Source organism: Mustelus asterias, chromosome 19, assembly GCF_964213995.1.
Source record: "Mustelus asterias chromosome 19, sMusAst1.hap1.1, whole genome shotgun sequence".
In the NCBI taxonomy this organism is placed as follows: domain Eukaryota; kingdom Metazoa; phylum Chordata; class Chondrichthyes; order Carcharhiniformes; family Triakidae; genus Mustelus; species Mustelus asterias.
Genome location: NC_135819.1, coordinates 15,577,555 through 15,596,365, shown reverse-complemented (window position 1 = coordinate 15,596,365; position 18,811 = coordinate 15,577,555). Strand labels below are relative to the sequence as shown.

General features: G+C 51.2%; 1 protein-coding gene across 7 annotated transcripts in view; it reads right to left on the bottom strand.

Moving 5' to 3' along the window:
- Window positions 1–9,434: 9,434 nt before the first annotated feature.
- The window catches only part of nfixb (nuclear factor I/Xb), a 376,438-nt gene continuing 367,061 nt past the window's right edge, over window positions 9,435–18,811 (bottom strand). For all 7 annotated transcript variants that reach the window (XM_078235068.1, XM_078235067.1, XM_078235072.1 and 4 more), the window contains one exon: window positions 9,435–17,818. In XM_078235068.1, coding sequence (XP_078091194.1) covers window positions 17,804–17,818 — 15 coding nt within the window. In that variant the 3' untranslated portion in view covers window positions 9,435–17,803. The remainder of the gene's footprint in view (window positions 17,819–18,811) is intronic.

Here is an 18,811-nt window from a genome sequence, read left to right as displayed (position 1 = left end):
CATTCTGATTTCCCTCAGCAGTGTTGTTGATGAGTTCTCCAGGGCACATTGCCAATTCCATACCAAGTAACCTCCAACTTCAGGCCAGATGAGTTTTGTGGGATGGCGCCAGGATTAATTTGGAAGACCAAATAAGATGTTTTTAATTTGACACTTAGACCCGTTGCTTTCCCAAGCCCACATTCTGGATTGTTATGAAAACCTATCGGGAGAAAACAACCAGAGGGCATGGGTTAAGGGTGAAAGGAGAAAAGTTTAAAGGGAATATTAGGGGGGGCTTCTTCACGCAGAGAGTGGTGGGAGTGTGGAATGAGCTGCCGGATAAAGTGGTAAATGCGGGGTCACTTTTAACATTTAAGAAAAACTTGGACGGGTTCATGGATGAGAGGGGTGTGGAGGGATATGGTCCAAGTGCAGGTCAGTGGGACTAGGCATAAAATGGTTCGGCACAGACAAGAAGGGCCAAAAGGCCTGTTTCTGAGCTGTAATTTTCTATGGTTCTATGGTTCACTAAGGCCCCTTTGGAGAAGGAAATCTACTGGTCTTACGCGGTCTGGCCTACATGGCGTCACAGTGGCACAGTGGTTGGCATTGCTTCACAGTGCCAGGGACCCGGGTTCAGTTCGGGTCTCGGGTCACTGTCCGTGTGGAGGCTGCACGTTCTCCCCCATGCCTGCGTGGGTTTCCTCCCACAGTCTGAAAGGCGTGCTGGTTAGGGTGCATTGGCCGTGCTAAATTCTCCCTCAGTGTCCCCGAACAGGCGCCGGAGTGTGGCGACTAGGGGATTTTCACAGCAACTTCATTGCAGAGTTGATGTAAGCCTACCTGTGACACTAATAAATAAATGAAGACATGCTGATTAGGTGGATTGGCCATGCTAAATTGCCCCTTAGTGTCCTAAGATGTGTAGATGAGGTGAATTGGCCATGCTAAACTACCTCTTAGCGTCTAGAGATGTGCAGGTTAGGTGGATTGGCCATGCTAAATCCTCCCTCAGTGTTGCCCGACCAGGCGCCAGAATGTGGCGACTGGGGGATTTTCACAGTAACTTCATTGCACTGTTAATGTAAGCCTTACTTGTGACACTAATAAATAAACTTAACACATGACTCCAGAGCCACAGCAATGTGGTTGACACTCAACCGCCCTCTGAAACGACTGAGCGAGCCGCTCAGTCCCGGGGCAATTAGTGGATGGGCGATAAATGCTGGCCCAGCCAGCGAGGCGCCCCATGTCCCGCGAATGAACAATAGCAGAGATGTCGGAAGCTGTGTTTATTGTCAACTTGAACACTGAGATTTACGGACTGACGGGTCAGCGGGCATGAGCAGCCTGAGGGGCTGAATGGGCCTCTGTATCTCATCGGTTGTGGTGGGGGCGAGGGGGAGGGGGCAAATCGGAAGAGGTCAAAGTTGAAAGCGAGGGAACAGAAGGCGGGGAAATCGCAAAGCAGTAAAGCCACATGGAGAACATGAGGGTTTCCCTTCTGGCAAATCACAGACTCACACAGATTTGTACAGTCAAGAACATCTTTTTTATTCAATCAGTTAGACAAGTGTTGCTCTATAAAATTGTTTTATTATGGAGAAAGAAATTGTAATTAAACATGCATGAAACCATGGAAACAGGCGTGTACAAGGGGTTTCTGGGATTGCACTGTGCTCCATCGTCAGGGAAACCTTGGTACAATTTCAAGTTGCATTGAAGTCCCAATTTCCTTTTTTTTTTTGAAATTTTTGTGGTTTTTTTTTTCTTCTCAACACCCGCCCCCCCCCAGCCTCCCCTCCCCCCTCCCCCCCCCACCCACACTTCCCTCTCCTCCCCTCACACCCTTCACACTAATATTCCAATGACCATTAGTCAGCTTCAGACAGGGCAGGAGGGTGGATTGGCAAGTGTCAAGATTCTCCCTTCCCCTCCCCTATCCCGCTCTCCATCTCCCAATCGAACCCCGCTCCACCCGCCGCCCAACCACACCCCCCCCCCCCACCGCCCGCCCTCACCCCACCGCCCCCCCCCCCCCCCCCACCAATGCTCAGCTTGAAGTCAGCGGGCTTTCCGTCCACTGGGGACAAAAAGTGATCATCAACGGGTTCGATTCTGGCCTTGGGTAGGCTGACTCTGTGGAATTTCTCCCCCTGTCGGTGTGGGTTTCCTCCAGGTGTTCCGGCTTCCTCCCACAGTCCAAAGGTGTGCAAGGATTGGCCATGCTAAATTGCCCTTTAAGTGTTTCAAGATGTGTCGGTTCGGTGGATTGGCCATGCTACATTGCCCCTTACTGTCCAAAGATGTGCAGGTTCGGTGGATTTGCCTTGCTAAATTGCCCCTTAGTGTCCAAAGATGTGCAGGTTAGGTGGATTGGTCATGCTAAATTGCCCCTTAGTGTCCAAAGATGTGCAGGTTAGGTGGATTGGCCATGCTAAACTGCCCCTTAGTGTCCCAAGGTGTGTAGGTTAGGTGGATTGGCCATGCTAAATTGTCCCTTAGTGTCCAAACATGTGCTGGTTAGGTGAATTGGCCATGCTAAATTGTCCCTTAGTGTCCCAAGGTGTGTAGGTTAGGTGGATTGGCCATGCTAGATTGCCCCTTAGTGTCCAAAGATGTGTAGGTTAGGTGGATTGGCCATGCTAGATTGCCCCTTAGTGTAGGGGGATTAGCAGGGTAATTAGTCAGGACATGGGGACATATGGGGATGGAGCCTGGGTGGGATTGTTGTCAGTGCAGGCCCGATGGGCCGAATGGCCTCCTTCTGCACTGTAGGATTCTATAATTCTAATGAAGGAGATCGCGCCCCTTCATCAATGTCTCACTAGAGGGGGTTGAATCGAAGGAGAGCTTCCAGATCTCGGCCTTCCTGGTTAGGTGGTGAAGAGGGTGAAATTATCTTGGCAAAGGGGGCTACTGTCCCACCCCTTCCTGCAACCAATCGCCCTCTCACCACACTGGCACAACAGGACGGGACCCAGGTCAGCTCCGATCCACGCTCAGAGGTGAGGCACGGTGACATGCCTTCCGTGAGGTCCTCCCAACTCCAAGGCCTGCCTAAGGCCTTGAGTCTAATCAGCCTCTTGGTTTTCTTTGGCTGACAGAGGTATCATCGAGAACCGAGCACTGGAGTTACCGGGTGGGGGGAGGGGTGGGGGGGGCAGCAGCAGTGGGGCAGGGTGGGCGTCTGAGAGGAGTGCCCTGGTGACTGTTGAGATGCCAACCCCCCCGCCCCTCCCCCTCACTCCTAACTTGGATATATTGAATGTGAAAAGAGGGAGACGGCTTGTCGAAGCTTTTCATCCTGCACTCATCAGGTCAAAAGACAAGAGTGTCAAACCACCACGACAACTTATCCGACAGGAGAAAAGGGTGCTGATTGGTCGAGTCTCATTAGCCAAGGCGTTACCATGGAGAAAGCAACAGGAAACTACAGGCTCCCTGAGCTCCTTGGTAACCCCAAAAAGGCTTGAACATTTTCCTGTTCTGGTCGCACTCAGAATGTGGCTCATTTATGCTTGCAGGAAGTGACATACATTCATAGGGCGGGGAACAGTTCCCCGCAAACCAAAGGGACATGTATCCCCTGTGTCGTTGTGATTGTTTGAAATTTGGTGTTTGTCCTGATGAGTACACGATGAAAAACTTTGGCGACACGTCTTTTTTCAGCAAGATTTGAGCCACATGCCACCAAGTTGCCACGGGACGTGTGTCGGTGGAAAAGATTGGCACGCAGGGGTCGGGAATCCCAGGATTCTCAGAGGGACAGCCTCTTTGTCACGTTCGCAATCCCGGGACCTTGTCCTCCTCTGGTGGAAACCGTCCGACTATCAAGCTGAGAATTGATCAAATCTATACCCCCACCCGCACCCCAAAGCCCCCCCAATACCACCCACCCCACCCCATTACCGCCTCCTCTTCAAGTCCTTGCCCGCTCCCCTCACTCCCTCATGTGCAGCGTCGTGTTACACCCAACTACCAGGCAAGGTCCAACGACTCAAATAAACCTCCCCCCTCCCCCCCCCCCCCTCCTCATGCCCAGCCAGATGGTGGGCAGCGCCCGCTAGCCAAAGCCAAGTGGATGGCACTCTGGACTCGGACCGGCCTAGCTCACCGTGCCCACTGACTTGTGTCGAAGTCTCATCTGGAGCTGAAGAGAGTGGGGGGAGAGGGGAGGGGAGGGGGGGTTAACCCTTTCAACTCCCTTATCATCCCCACCCCCCCCCCCCGCCCACCGTACTCCCCCCAAAATACACCACCAGCAAGCAGCCTCTGAACAGCCCGTCGCACGAAACGCATTGTATTTACTCTGATCTCTAACTAACTCTCCTTAATAAGGTGCTGAAATCCCCGATAATTGCATAGTCATAGTTCAGATTAAGGCTTGATTCACATCGATCAGGATTAGATTCAAACAATACTTTATAGTGTCCCAGCCACCGAGTACAACCCAGGTTTTAAACCTCGTTCTCCCCCACCCCACCCCCTTCCCCAAACCCCCCCCCCCCGCCCTGCTCCCAGTTTGCCTGGCAACAACACTTCAACACTTTACACATAAACACCAAATCCAAATTGGACACGTTAGATCGATAGGTCACTAGTTAATATGCATTCCGTCACAAATTGACATCCGGGAACAATCCCGTTTGCTCCCGAATGATTTTGAACGCGTAAACTTGGGAGACGTGGCTGTTTATTCCTCCTGGACTTAAGCATTTCACTGTGGCATCAACCCTTTCTCATCCTGTTCCACTGATAAGGTGGCACGGTGGCACAGTGGTTCGCACTGCTGCCTCACAGTGCCAGGGACCCGGGTTCGATTCCCGGCTTGGGTCACTGTCTGTGTGGAGCCTGCACGTATCCCCCCCCCCTCCACCCCCCCCCCCTCCCTGTGTCTGCGTAGGTTTCCTCCGGGTGCTCCGGTTTCCTCCCGCACTCCAAAGATGTGCGGGTTAGGTGGATTGGCCATGCTAGATTGTCCCTTAGTGTCCAAAGATGTGCCGCTTAGGTAGAGTGGCTGAGCTGAATTGCCTCTTGGTGTCCAAAGATGTGCAGGCTGGTGAATTGGCCGTGCTAAATTGCCCATTAGTGTCCAATGATGTGTGGGTTAGGTGGATTGGCCATGCTAAATTGCCCCTTAGTGTCCAAAAATGTGCAGGTTAGGTGGATTGACCATGGTAAATTATCCCTTGGTGTCCAAAGATGTGCAGGTTAGGTGCATTGCCAATGCTAAAATTCTCCCTCAGTGTACCTGAACAGGTGCTGGAGTGTGGCAACCGGGGGGATTTTCACAGTAACTTCACTGCAGTGTTAATGTAAGCCTGTGGAATTCACTACCACAGAAAGTAGTTGAGGCCAAAACGTTGTGTGATTTCAAGAAGAAATTAAATATAGCTCTTGGGGCTAAAGGGACCAAGGGATACAGGGGGGGGGGAAATCAGGATATTGAATTTGACGATCAGCCATGATCAAAATGAATGGCGGAGCAGGTTCGAAGGGCCGAATGGCCTCCTCCTGCTTCTAGTTTCTATGTTATGTTCCTATGTAAACTTTCTTGTGACACTAATAAGGATCTGATCATGAAATTAATCACGACCACATTGTAAGAATTTGCATTGATATAGCGCCGGTCTCGGGGCATCTCAATGTGTTTTGCAGCCAATGACGGACCTCTTAAAGGGGCATCACTGTCGCCATGTATGACACACGGCAGCCAATCTGCACACAGCAAGCTCCGATGATCAGCAATGAGGTAACGACAGCTGATTTGTTTGAGGGTTGGTCAGGAACTTCCCTACTTTTACAAATGCTTCAGAGAGCAGATCTGGTGGGGGGAGGGTCTTGGTTTAGCACATCATCCCAACAGACAGCACCTCCGACAGGGCGGCACTCCCTCAGGACTGTGTGGTCATGTGGACCTCGCTTTGGTGCTCAAGTCTCTGAGGTGGGGGACTTCTGCCTTGGCAGCAACACCGCCACCAGCAGGGTAACGGCCGACACTGCAAGCTTTAAAGGACTGAGGGGCGATTGGGACAGGAAACTCAGTTCCCTACCTCGGTCGCGGTCCTCGAACGGTGGTCAGGCATTTGGCTGTCCAGAGGGAGGGAACAACCATCCCCCTCCCAGAATGTCTCACTTTCCCTCCACACCCCCCCACCCCCCTCCCATCTCGTATCACCCGGAGACATTGGATATTCACAGGATCTCAAGTGTGGCAGTGGGGGAGGTGGGATGGTGAAGGGGTTTGCGGGGGGGGGGCATTTCAGCAAAGGACAACCATTTTTACACATGTTGAATAAGGGAGGTCGTCCCCAAAGGGTGGCACAGTGGTTAGCACTGCTGCCTCACAGCACCAGGGACCCGGGTTCGATTCCTGGCCTTGGGTCACTGTCTGTGCGGAGTCTGCAGATTCTCTCCGTGTCTGTGTGGGTTTCCTCCGGGTGCTCCGGTTTCCTCCCACAGTCCGAAAGATGTGCGGGTTAGGTGGGTTGGCCGTGCTAAATTGCCCCTTAGTGTCAGGGGGACTAGCTAGGGTAAATGTGTGAGGTTACGGGGATAAGGCCTGGGTGGGATTGTGGTCGGTGCAGACTCGATGGGCCGAATGGCCTCCTTCTGCATTGCAGGATTCTAACCACACTGGGTGAAATGTCGGTTAGGCCGAAGCCTAAGTGTGCCGCATGCAGTTGGGGTCACCGGTCTGTGGGAAAGATGTGAGAGTGTGAGAGAAAGGATACAGGAGGAGATTCACTAGACTGACGAATTTTAGTTATGAGGAAAGATCTGGGATTATTTTCTTTGGAACGAGAGAGGAGGCCGAATAGGAAGGTATAAATGATGAGGGGTCTGGATAGAGTGGACAGGGATGGCCCTGTAGTGAGGGCCCAATAGCCAGGGAGGGTGTAGATTAGGGTCAGAGGTTAAGAAGCGCTTCAAGGGGCGATCTTTTCATCAAGAGGGTTTTGGGATCTGGTGTGAAAGGGTGTTTCTTTAATTCTTTTATGGTATGTTATGGACATCGCTTGTTGGGCCAGCATTGCCTCTTCAGGAGCCATTGCCCCATTGGGATCTGGAGTTGGATCCATGCCAGACCGGGTAAGGACAGCAGATTTCATTTCCCTAACGGGACATCAGTGAATCAGGTGGGTTTTTTTTTAAATGTCAATTGAAAAATGTTTCCACACTCATCATTAATTCCAGATTTTTGCTGAATTCAAATTTTGCCAGCTGCCATGGTGGGATTCGAACACAGTGTCTTATCCGGGGTCCCCAAACTGGTCCCCAGAGCCTCATCCTGATTCCCCAGACTGGTCCCCAGAGCCTCATCCTGATTCCCCAGACTGGTACCCAGAGCCTTACCCCAGGTGCCCAGACTGGTACCCAATGCCTTACCCTGGGTCTCTGGTTTACTAACCCAGTGACAATTCCACCAAGCCACTGTCTCTCCTCCATGTAAGCAACATGGTGGCAGGGCGACACGGTGGCACAGTGGTTAGCACTGCTGCCTCACAACGCCAGGGACCCGGGTTCGATTCTCTGCTTGGGGTCACTGTCTGTGCGGAGTCTGCACGTTCTCCCCGTGTCTGCGTGGGTTTCCCCCGGGTTGCTCCAGTTTCCTCCCACACGTACGGGTCAGGTGGATGGGCCACGCTAAATTAACTCTAGTGTCAGGGGAATTATCAGGGTAAATAGGAAGGGCTACGGGAATAAGGCCTGGGTGGAATTGTGGACTCGACGGGCTGAATGGCCTCCTTCTGCACTGCGGGGATTCTATGACAGGAACCCGCATAAACATTTCAAAAGTATTTGGAGATGCAGAAACCTACAAGTCTACATGGGGGCAAGCATGGGCCAGATGGGCCGAAGGATAAATTTGTCTGTGCCCCACAGATGTTACGCATGCCACAGTGAAATGGTTAAGCAGCTCATGGCTACGGCTTTCCAGTCTGGGTACTGCCTACAAGTCGCTGACCGGGCTACATAACACCGTAACCCCCCCGCCCTTTGGGCGGAATTTTAACGGCACGTCCGCCCGCGTCTCGCACCGCTCCCGCCCGAGGCTGACGGAGAACGCCGCTCTCCGAGCCTCGCCCGCCCGCCCCTCTCCCGGAACCGGGACGGGCGTGCCTGTAAAATTCCAGCCCCCTTTTGTGTCCGCGGTCAGTCGGCGGGGGGGGGGAAGGGAAAGGCGGGTTGGGGGAAGGGCGTGGAGGGTGGTGGGGTTAAAACTGGAACGCCGGTTGTCTCAGTGCCACGCCCTCCCAACCACTCCCCACCCCGCCGCCATCTTGGGTCAACCTACCAACCCCTTGGGCACGCCAGTAAACATGGGTTTTCTTGTCTCTTTTTTTTTTAATTTCCTTGCGTGGAGTTTTTTTTTTGAACTTTTTTTTTCCATTCCATATTACACTTTTTTGTTTGAATTATTTAGCTGTTGGATGAATAAGCTGGACGAGTTGGCATGGATACCATGTAAGATTATAAGACAATGAGATAAGATATGTGATTACTGCCGTCCAGTACAACACAGAAACCTTTAGAATAACATAAATGATTACTGCACTTCATCGTAGTGGAAAGCTATTAAAACAAGGAAAAAAAAACACCAAACTCCATTAGTACTACACGCTAAAGTTCAGTCCAGAGAGAGACTTGTTCCAAAAGAAATAACAAAAAAAAGGTGGACAATAATGAATTATCTTATTCTTACAGAGAGCATCAGTAACAATTAATCGGTTCATTACGTATATACTGTAATTGTAGAATTGAATGTACTTTATAATGTAAAAAGCACCATTTATTTATAATTATTTTTTTTTTTTTTAATTCTCTCCTTCAGCCCACCCCAAGGGGTACAGATTCATTCATAATAAAAAAATAATAACGCAAAAAAAAAACACAATTTAGGAGAGAAGAAATTTAAAAGCTCCCCCACACTTACAAAGGCTGGGATAGTAAATGCCCCACATTTTTCTTTAGAGTCCCCCAGGGCAAGTGGACTTTTTAAAACAATAGAAAAAAAAAAATTATCTTTTTGTTTTTTTTTTCAACAATCTCTAACGTACAAAGATATTCAACTATCCAATGCATTGCACTTGGTTTCAATCGAGAACTGCCTGCCTTGCCTTTTTTCCCCCCCCCCCCCCCCCCCTCGTGGCAAAATGCCTGTCAAACCTCCGTCCCAAAAGACAAAAAAAGCAGGCTGGCCTTCATAAATTTTCCTCTAAAATGATTTAGCGCGACCAGTTATCGTGCAGAAGAAGCGATGCGGACTGCGTTTTGCGTCGGCTTTATCCGTTTATTCTTTTCCCGCTTGTGGTGAGGCCGGCGAGGCGAGGCCTACAGGATAAACCCAGGGCGGGAAACCGATGGCCAACTTAAAAAAAAACATCCCTAAGTTGACATGTTTTGGGGTGACGCTACCCAGTTGACTGAATTCGTCAATTTCTCTGTGTGTGTGTGTGTGTGTGTGTGTGTGTGTTGGGGGGGGAGGGGGGGGTGGAGTGGGGGAAGGTCATCTCATGTCAGTTGGATAGCGAGGGCTTCTTGGGGATAAAGGATCTATGACGGACGTGGCGTTCTTGCGTGGTTGGCTCTCGAAATAGCTCCTGCGGGAATTTTGTTTCTCTCCAGGATGCGGGCGACTTTTAAGTAGGTTCTGTAGTGTACTTGCCCCCAGCCCGCCCCTCCTCAACTCCCCTTGTTCCTGCTTCCTTCCTATAATACGTGCTGTGCTTAAGAATTTTTTTTTGTCACCGGGCGACTTTTTTTTTTGAAACGACTGTCTTATTTTTCTGGTTTTTTTAAACTTTTTTTTTATTTGCGTGTGAGCGATTTGCTGTGTGGGATAATCGTAACTGTTACAGCACAAGGTGAAGACTGTAATGGCAACTGATGGATTTCATTTTTATTCATTCGTGGGACATGTGCGTCGCTGGCCGGGCCAGCATTTATTGCCCATCCCTAGTTGCCCTTGGAGGGCAGTTGAAAGTCAACCACATTGCTGTGGTTTTGGAGTCACATGTAGGCCAGACCGGGTAAGGACACTGGATTTCTTTCCCGAAAGGACATTAGTTTTTGTCATGCATTTGTGGGACATGGGTGTCGCTGGCTTGGCCAGCATTTATTGCCCATCCCTAGTTGCCCTTGGAGGCCAGTTGAGAGACAACCATGTCGCTGTGGCTCTGGTGTCACATGTAGGCCAGACCGGGTAAGGATGGCAGATTTCCTTCCCTAAAGGGGCATCAGTGAACCAGATGGGTTTTTCCAACAATGGTTTCACAGGGTGAAATTTTCACGTCCCGCCCGCCACGGGGATTGTAGTGGGTGGGAGATGGACCTCGGACAGGATTTTCCTGTGAGCGTGGCCGGAAAATCTCACCCATGGCCATCAGTAGATTCTTAATTCCAGATTTTTTTATTGAATTCAAATTCCACCATCTGCCGTGGCGGGATTCGAACCCGGGTCCCCAGAACATTAGCTGAGTTTCTGGATCAATAGTCCAGCGATAATACCATTGGGCCTTAAACCGAGGCATGGGGAGTGATAGAATGGGATCACTTCCCAATCAAAATTCTGACACACAGCCTTCCTTCACAATCATACGAGAGACTTAGGGAGAGGGCGATGGCCTAGTGGTATTTTTGCTCGACTATTAATGCAGAAACTCAGCCTATGTTCTGGAGACCTGGGTTCGAATCCCGCCACGGCAGATGGTAGAATTTGAATTCAATAATTGGCACAGTGGTTAGAACTGCTGCCTCACAACACCAGGGACCTGGGTTCAATTCCAGCCTCGGGTCACTGTCTGTGTGGAGTTTTGGCACGTTCGCTCCGTGTCTACATGGGTTTCCTCTGAGTGCTCCCGGCTTCCTCCCACAGTCCAAAGCTGTACGGGTCGGTGGATTGGCCATGCCAAATTGCCCCTTAGTGTTCAAAGATGTGCGGGTTAGGTGGATTGGCCATGCTAAATTGCCCCTTAGTGTCCAAAGATGCGTGGGTTAGGTGGATTGGCCATGCCAAATTGCCCCTTAGTGTCCAAAGATGTGTAGGTTAGGTGGATTGGCCATGTTACATTGCTCCTTAGTGTCCAAAGATGTGTGGGGGCTAGGTGGATTGGCCATGCCAAATTGCCCCTTAGTGTCCAAAGATGTGTAGGTTAGGTGGATTGGCCATGTTACATTGCCCCTTAGTGTCCAAAGATGTGTGGGGGCTAGGTGGATTGGCCATGCCAAATTGCCCCTTAGTGTCCAAAGATGTGCAGGTTAGGTGGATTGGCCATGCCAAATTGCCCCTTAGTATCAGGGGATTAGCAGGGTAAATACATGGGGTTACGGGGATAGGGCCGGGGGGGGAATTATTGTTGGTGCAGTCCCGATGGGCCGAATGGCCTCCTTCTGCACTGTGAGGATTCTATGATTCTACGACTTAATACTGAAAGGAGGTCTTAAAAAATCCCTCTAACTTCCTTCCCTCCTGACCTGAGGTTATGGGCCTAGGATCGGGTAAGTGCTCCCCTAGCAACTCTGCCACAGGGAGACGCTTCCGAGGTTGGACAGGAGTCTATCCAGTTGTGGGGGGGTATCACAGCCCAGTCCTCTCTCCATCCCGATATCCAAGCCAGCAATCGGGAGCAAGAGTACTGGCGGGATGTGGCATGGTGGCGATGGAAAGGTGTCACCAGGAACGGATTTGGAAGGCATTCGTTCTGTCCAGTCCAGTTTGATCCTGTGGGAGTTACATCAATCCCTACAGGAATCCCCATGAGAATTTACGACCCTTTGTGTTACGTTAGGGAGTTGGAAATGAAGGCCAATCGAAGATTGGACTTGAGCTTGGGCAAGTCAAAGCATGGTCGCTTGGTCTTGCTGGCTTGTTTAGGGAACAGGAACGGAAACTGAGAAAAGATGGAAATTTGGAGCAGGAGTAGGCCATTCAGCCCTTCGAGCTTGTTCCGTGCCATTCAATACGATCATGGCTGGTTCTCAATCTCGATTCCATCTCCCCGCTTCCTCCCCACACCCCTTGATGTCCTTCAAATCCATGGCCGGAATTCTCCAGCCGTTCACGCCGGCGGGATTCTCCAGTCCCGCTGGCAGCGGGTTTCCCGCCGGAGTGTGGGGTGACGTCAATGGGAATTCCCATTGACAGCGGCGGGACTGGAGAATCCCGCCGCTGGCGAACACCGTGCCACCTCCTGCCGGCGGGAAACACGCAACTGGGAGCCCGGAGAATCTCACCCCCACGTCTTCCTCCTGGAAAACCCGGTCTTTGGGAATCCAGGGTAATGCTGTCATCCCGGCCATCGGGATGGAGAGTCGGAGCAGTTTAATAACGCAGTTGGGCAAGGCTGTCAGTTGGCATTACAGTCTTTGGTTTTGGGCTGAGTCTGGAGTATGGCGAGACGTGATCCCTATTTTTTGTCCATCTTGGCCTGTCAGATTTCAAAGTTCAGCCAAATTGGAATGTGCGTAAGATCCGGATGTCAAAACCCTTCACCGTTCCCCCCACCGCCCCCCCCCGACCGGTGAGAGTGAGGCGAGGAGGAGGGACAGGCGGCTGGGTGGGTGGGATGGGAAGGCCACTACCAGACAAAACTGAAGTGGGCAGTCTACTGGCTATCCGTTCTGGGCATGGTGAGTGCTGACTGCCCTCTGACTGAGTGCCAGCTGGCATTCATAGGGGTAAGGAACCCAGGTGCTTGGAGGGCCATGGACGGTGGGAGGGGGTGGGGGTTGGGGAGAGGGAGGGGGGGGTGCTCCCTGCGGAAGACCACCCAATGGGTAATTCCCGCCAGTACTTTCTTGTGCTTGCTGGAGGCTGGCGAGTTGGGTGGGAGTGGGTAGGGAGGGGGGTGGGAGGGGGGTTGGAGAAGGTGAAAGGGCACATCTACACCTTCCCAATTGCAATCCACCTTTCTTTACCCAATCGGTCGGGCGTGCGTCTTCATTTGAAGATTTGGGGAGGGCAGCATTGGAGTGAGGAACCACCTCAGATGATGTGGGGAGGCTGGTTGTAGGGCGGCACGGTGGCACAGTGCTTAGCACTGCTGCCTCACAGCGCCCGGGTTCGATTCCCGGCTTGGGTCACTGTCGATGTGGAGTCTGCACATTCTCCCCGTGCCTGCGTGGGTTTTCTCCGAGTGCTCCGGTTTCCTCCCACATTCCGAAAGACGTGCTGGTTAGGTGGATTGGCCGTGCTAAATTGACCCTTAGTGTCAGAGGGTCTAGCCAGGGGAAATGCATGGGGTTATGGGGATAGGGCCTGGGTGGGATTGTGGTCGGTGCAGACTCGATGGGCTGAATGGCCTCCTTGTGCACTGTAGGATTCTGTAAGTGGCCAAGTTGTAACCTGCTGGAACAGGCCAACATAAAGATGGTTAACTCTCCACTGTGTGAGTTGGTAGACTGTGGAGACCGTCACATCGGCCTGAGTGACTTGGCCTTGCGGGACATTGATATACCCACAATTCCCGGCAGCAACCTCGGCCATCTTTTATTCCCAAGCCCGAGAGAACTGTAGACCACCCGAATGAGACCTGCAAGGCAGACTGGGGGCTAATTCTAGGACCACACTTGGTCAACGTGGATGGGCGTTGAACCGTTAGACCACGGGGTGAAACGGGTTAGCCAGAGCGATGAAAGGCCTTGAAACCCTCGCCCGGTTGCGTCTGTTGTCACAACCGAAGTGACGCCACTCTCAAGGTGGACTGTGGCAAGTCGGGACACCAACTCTCCAACCTTCCTTTGGAGGTCACACCTCCCCGATCATTTAGAAGCGGACAGCCGTGGGTCGAAGGGGAAATGGGGTCAGGGGGCAGGGAGGCTTGGGGGTCAGGGTTTACGGGGGGGGGGGGGGGTCAGAGGTCAGAGGGGTCAGCAAGGGAGTAAGGCCCCAGGGAAATGTCTCGTTTTGGTTCTGACCCTTCTGTGACAGGAATGAACAAAAAAGTGGGGGGACACGGTCTCTTGAGATGTTTGATGTGAACTGTTGGCGTTTGTTGTGCTTTAGATGAACCAAGAGCAACCGAGGGGCCCGTCATATTGGAACGGGGCAGCCTCTGAGTTTGTTAAAAACGCGAGGATTTTAACACTTCGGATTTAAAAAAAATATATTTTTTAAAATAACCTTTTTAAGTGGTGAAGCAGAAAACAAAGCCAAGAAACTATCACTACCCAGAATGCAAGCAAGAAACAATTTCTAATGGTGATGATTCTTTTTTGTCTGTGTTTATGTGTCTGTGTTTATGTGTCTGTGTTTATGTGTCTGTGTTTATGTGTCTGTGTTTATGTGTGTGTGTTTATGTGTGTGTGTTTATGTGTCTGTGTTTATGTGTGTGTGTTTATGTGTCTGTGTTTATGTGTGTGTGTTTATGTGTCTGTGTTTATGTGTGTGTGTTTGTGTGTGTGTGTTTATGTGTGTGTGTTTATGTGTCTGTGTTTATGTGTGTGTGTTTATGTGTGTGTGTTTATGTGTGTGTGTTTATGTGTGTGTGTTTATGTGTGTGTGTTTATGTGTGTGTGTTTATGTGTGTGTGTTTATGTGTGTGTGTTTATGTGTCTGTGTTTATGTGTGTGTGTTTATGTGTGTGTGTTTATGTGTGTGTGTTTATGTGTGTGTGTGTGTCTTGTGCCTTTACAAAGCCTACCTAGTTCAGATGCAGTGTTGTATCATGAGTTACATTTGTCTTTTCCTCTCGGAGGCAGAGTCATGTTCACGACACACAGTTTACCTGTACCATTCCCATCCAGGAGAGTAACGCCAAGTGAGATCTCTCTCTCTCGCTCTCTCTCTCTCTCCCCCACTTCTCCCATGTCCTCAAATCCCCTCTCTCTCTCTCTCCCCCCTCCTCACCCTCAAAGAATATTCTCCAGAGGCAAGATAGAAGGATGACACCGCCATGGTGGACTTCCGAGCAGGGTTAGGGTAACATTTCCATAGAAGCAGGGAGGTTGTTTCCACTGGCGGGTGAAACTAGAACCAGGGGGCATGACCTCAAAATAAGGGGGAGCAGATTTAGGACTGAGTTGAGGGGGAACTTCTTCACCCAGAGGGTTGTGAATCTGTGGAATTCCCTGCCCAGTGAAGCAGTTGAGGCTCCCTCATTGAATGTTTTTAAGGCAAGGATAGATAGATTTTTGAACAGTAAAGGAATTAAGGGTTATGGTGAGTGGGCGGGTAAGTGGAGCTGAGTCCATGAAAAGATCAGCCATGATTTTATTGAATGGCGGAGCAGGCTCGAGGGGCCAGATGGCCCACTCCTGCTCCCAGTTCTTATGTTTCATCATCCACAACTCTTAACAGATGACACCACGCCTCCTTAGCTGTGGGTGAAGGCTAAATTAACTGATAATCAAGCCCTTAAAGCCTCCAGGGTAGGCCGAAGCCTGTTTTGGGTTGGCAAATCCCAGGCTGTACGGTGATGTGCGGGTTAGGTGCATTGGCCATGCTAAATTGTCCCTTAGTGTCCCGGGATGCGTAGGTTAGAGGGATTAGCGGGGTAAATATGTGGGGTTACAGGGATAGGGCCTGGATGGGATTGTGGTCGGTGCAGGCTCGATGGGTCGAATGGCCTCCTTCCGCACTGTCGGGATTCTATGGTTTCTAATTGTCCCTCAAGGTCAAGGGGATTAGCGGGATAAATAGGTGGGGTTGAGGGGATAGGGCCTGGGTGGGATTGTTGTCGGTGCAGGCTCGATGGGCTGAATGGCCTCTTTCTGCACTGTAGGGCTTCTATGATTCTACAAGCAGGCATGTTGGAGGAACAATAGATGGGGAGCGAGGGAGGAAGGGAGAGGTTGGGGTGGTATGGAGGAGGGAGGGCGAGGGGTGAATTTTGAGAATGGATAGAGGGTTGAATCCAAGGTCAGCCCACAATGACACTTGGCCATTCAGAATTCAGTGTGTAAAGGAGGTGTGATTTGCTATGGTCATCTACCCGATGGTTATCTCTCATCCACCAACTGCTCCCACGCCCCCCAAGCTGCCCCTGCAACCCCCCCCCCCCCCCCCCCCCCGCCACTGGAACCCCTACAACCTGCCCCACATCAGCCGGCAAATGGGGCCACGATAAGGCAATATCCTGCAGAGGGCCAGACAAGAGCCTACACGTTAATCCGGAGTTACTTTTCCCTGGATACGCAATGGAACTGAATAATCTGACTACACGTAAAGTCTCTCTCGCTTTCCCCCTGTTTCTTATCCCTCAATTCCATTTGGCAGTAACTCCTATCTCAGTCCCTCCCGGGCCCGACGTATTACTCCGGATCCGGTCGGGACGGAGGCGGGGAGGGCGTAACCGGCCCTCGGAGAGTGGACGGAGCAAAGTTGCGATGGTGCCAGGATTGTGTGGGTGAGCATCTCTCTCTCACGCAGCCTGACCGTGTTATAGTTGCCCAAGTAATTGTGGACTCGCTCAGTAGGCTTTAGATTTGGTGGAAGTATCATTTACACCTTGAGGACAAGAAGGTCACTGGACAACACTGTGGGGGGGGACGGTTGGGGGTGAGATCGCAAGCTTGACCTGTCCACAACCTGTGTGTGTTCAATTGCATCCAATAGCACGCTCGTGCCTTGTCTCCTTGTGACATGTTAGTGCACTATTCGCTTTCTCTTCGTTCCTACGCTTGCCATTGTGTACCATGCACCCCCCCCCCGCCCCCCCCCGTCTCCACCCCCCCCCCCCCCCCCTCCCCCCTCCACCCCCTTCCTAACTTCCTTTATCCTCTCTTGTAAAGATGGGTCGACCTTTGACTGAGGGCCAAGGGGGGAGGTTGGCGTGAGTGTGAGTGGGGAGGCCGTAGCTTTTGGCAACGGCGCGGCGAATGGCGGTGAAGGGCAGTCCGGGGCGAGAGAGGACAGAGACTCGCCTTCCCCCCCACCTCCCCACCCTTTCCCCCCCCTCCAAGAGATCAGCCTCCGAGCTCCCCAACACCGAGGGAGGTCCAAGGACACCGGTGCCATCGAGAGGGACATCTCCACGCCCCCCTTCCCTCCTGTGGGACGCCCCCGGGGGAGGGGCGGAACGGTGGACGATCGGGACACTCATATATTTGTTGGGAATAGCTAAGGCAAGCCAATATGGAATACAATTTGCGAGACTGTAGCACGTTTTGGTGGGATAATTAGGAAGGGAGGGGGCAATGGAATAACTATTTGAGTTTATTCTTGTATAGTTTATATATATTTATAAATACTTGAATACATTTATGCAGCCTTTTAATGCACAGTCAGTGAGAGGCACTTGGAAAGATAATAGTCATGTTTGCATTGCAGATTGTAGTGTTTTGTCTCAAACATTAAGAACAAAAAAAGAAAATTCTGGGTTTAATCGTGTACCATCTATCTGGTGTGCTATAAGTCCGCCATAACTTTCACCCTTTACTCTTAATACTGGTTAAACAGGTTTAAAAAAATCACCGTCCTTACAAAATGCAAACGTGATGCTCTTCCACCAAAGTTAAAGTCACGTTACACTGCGCAATGTGTGATGGGTGCTAACTCAAGTGGAAAGGTCGATTCCTATGGCTGGAGAAATCATTCCGAATTGGTTTTGTGTTTGATTTTCTTTTTCCCTCCCTCAAAGGTGACTGAGCCGCCTCAGATGGGTTTGTGGTTCCTTTCTACAGCTCCCGGGTGTTCAGCGATGACAGTGTTCCCCCCTCCCCATTCCCCCCCCCCCCCCCCCCCCAACTTTCTCTCTCTCTCTCACACTCTTTCTTCCTTTCTTCCTCTTTCTCTCTCTCTCTCTGTCAATTTTACTTGTGTCAAGGAAGGTGGCAGATGGTCACATCGCTGTTCCGTGGGAAAGGCTCGAAACTATCAGAGGAACCAAGACTGTGGAGAGAGAGAAAACAGGGGAAAAAAAAAAAAGACAGGAATTAATAGCAAGGCAAGGTACAGAGAGGGCTGGCGAAGGGTTGGTGACCCATCACTGCTCGCCCATTCACTTTTCTCCGGTCATCTACGCCCGCGTCCCGCGCAAGAATGAACAAAACATTCATCTCGCGCCCTTCAGAAACTTTCTTCCACTTTTGAGAGCAGTTTCTGGGTAGCACGGTGGCACAGTGGTTAGCACTGCTGCCTCACAGCGCCAGGGACCCGGGTTCGATTCCCGGCTTGGGTCACTGTCTACGCGGACTTTGCACCTTCTCCCTGTGGGTTTCCTCCGGGTGCCCCGGTTTCCTCCCACAGTCCAAAAATGTGTGGGTTAGGTGGATTGGCCGTGCTAAAACACTTTAAAGTTTATTTATTGGCGTCACAAGTAGGCTTACATTAACACTGCAATGAAGTTACTGTGAAAATCCCCTAGTCGCCAGACTCCTGTTCGGGTACACTGAGGGAGAATTTAGCACGGCCAATGCACCCTAACCAGCATGTCTTTCAGACGTGAGGAAACTGGAGCGCCCGGAGGAAACCCACGCAGATACGGGGAGAACGTGCAGACTCCGCGCAGACAGTGTGGGGATCGAACCCGGGTCCCTGGCGCTGTAAAACAGCAGTGCTAACCCACTGTGCCGCCAAGAATTGTGAGTCAAACACTTTACATAAGAACATGAGATATAGGAGCAGAATTAGGCCACTCAGCCCATCGAGTCTGCTCCGCCATTCCATCATGCCCTGATATTTTTCTCAACCCCATTCTCCCACCTTTTCCCCGTAACCTTTGATCCCTTTACCAATCAAGAACCTGTCATCATGGAATCATAGAATCCCTACAATGCAAAAGGAGGCCATTCGGCCCATTGAGTCTGCACCGACCACAATCCCACCCAGGCCCTACCCCCATAACCCCACTTATATGAAAAAGTTTAGAGTTATTTATTAGTG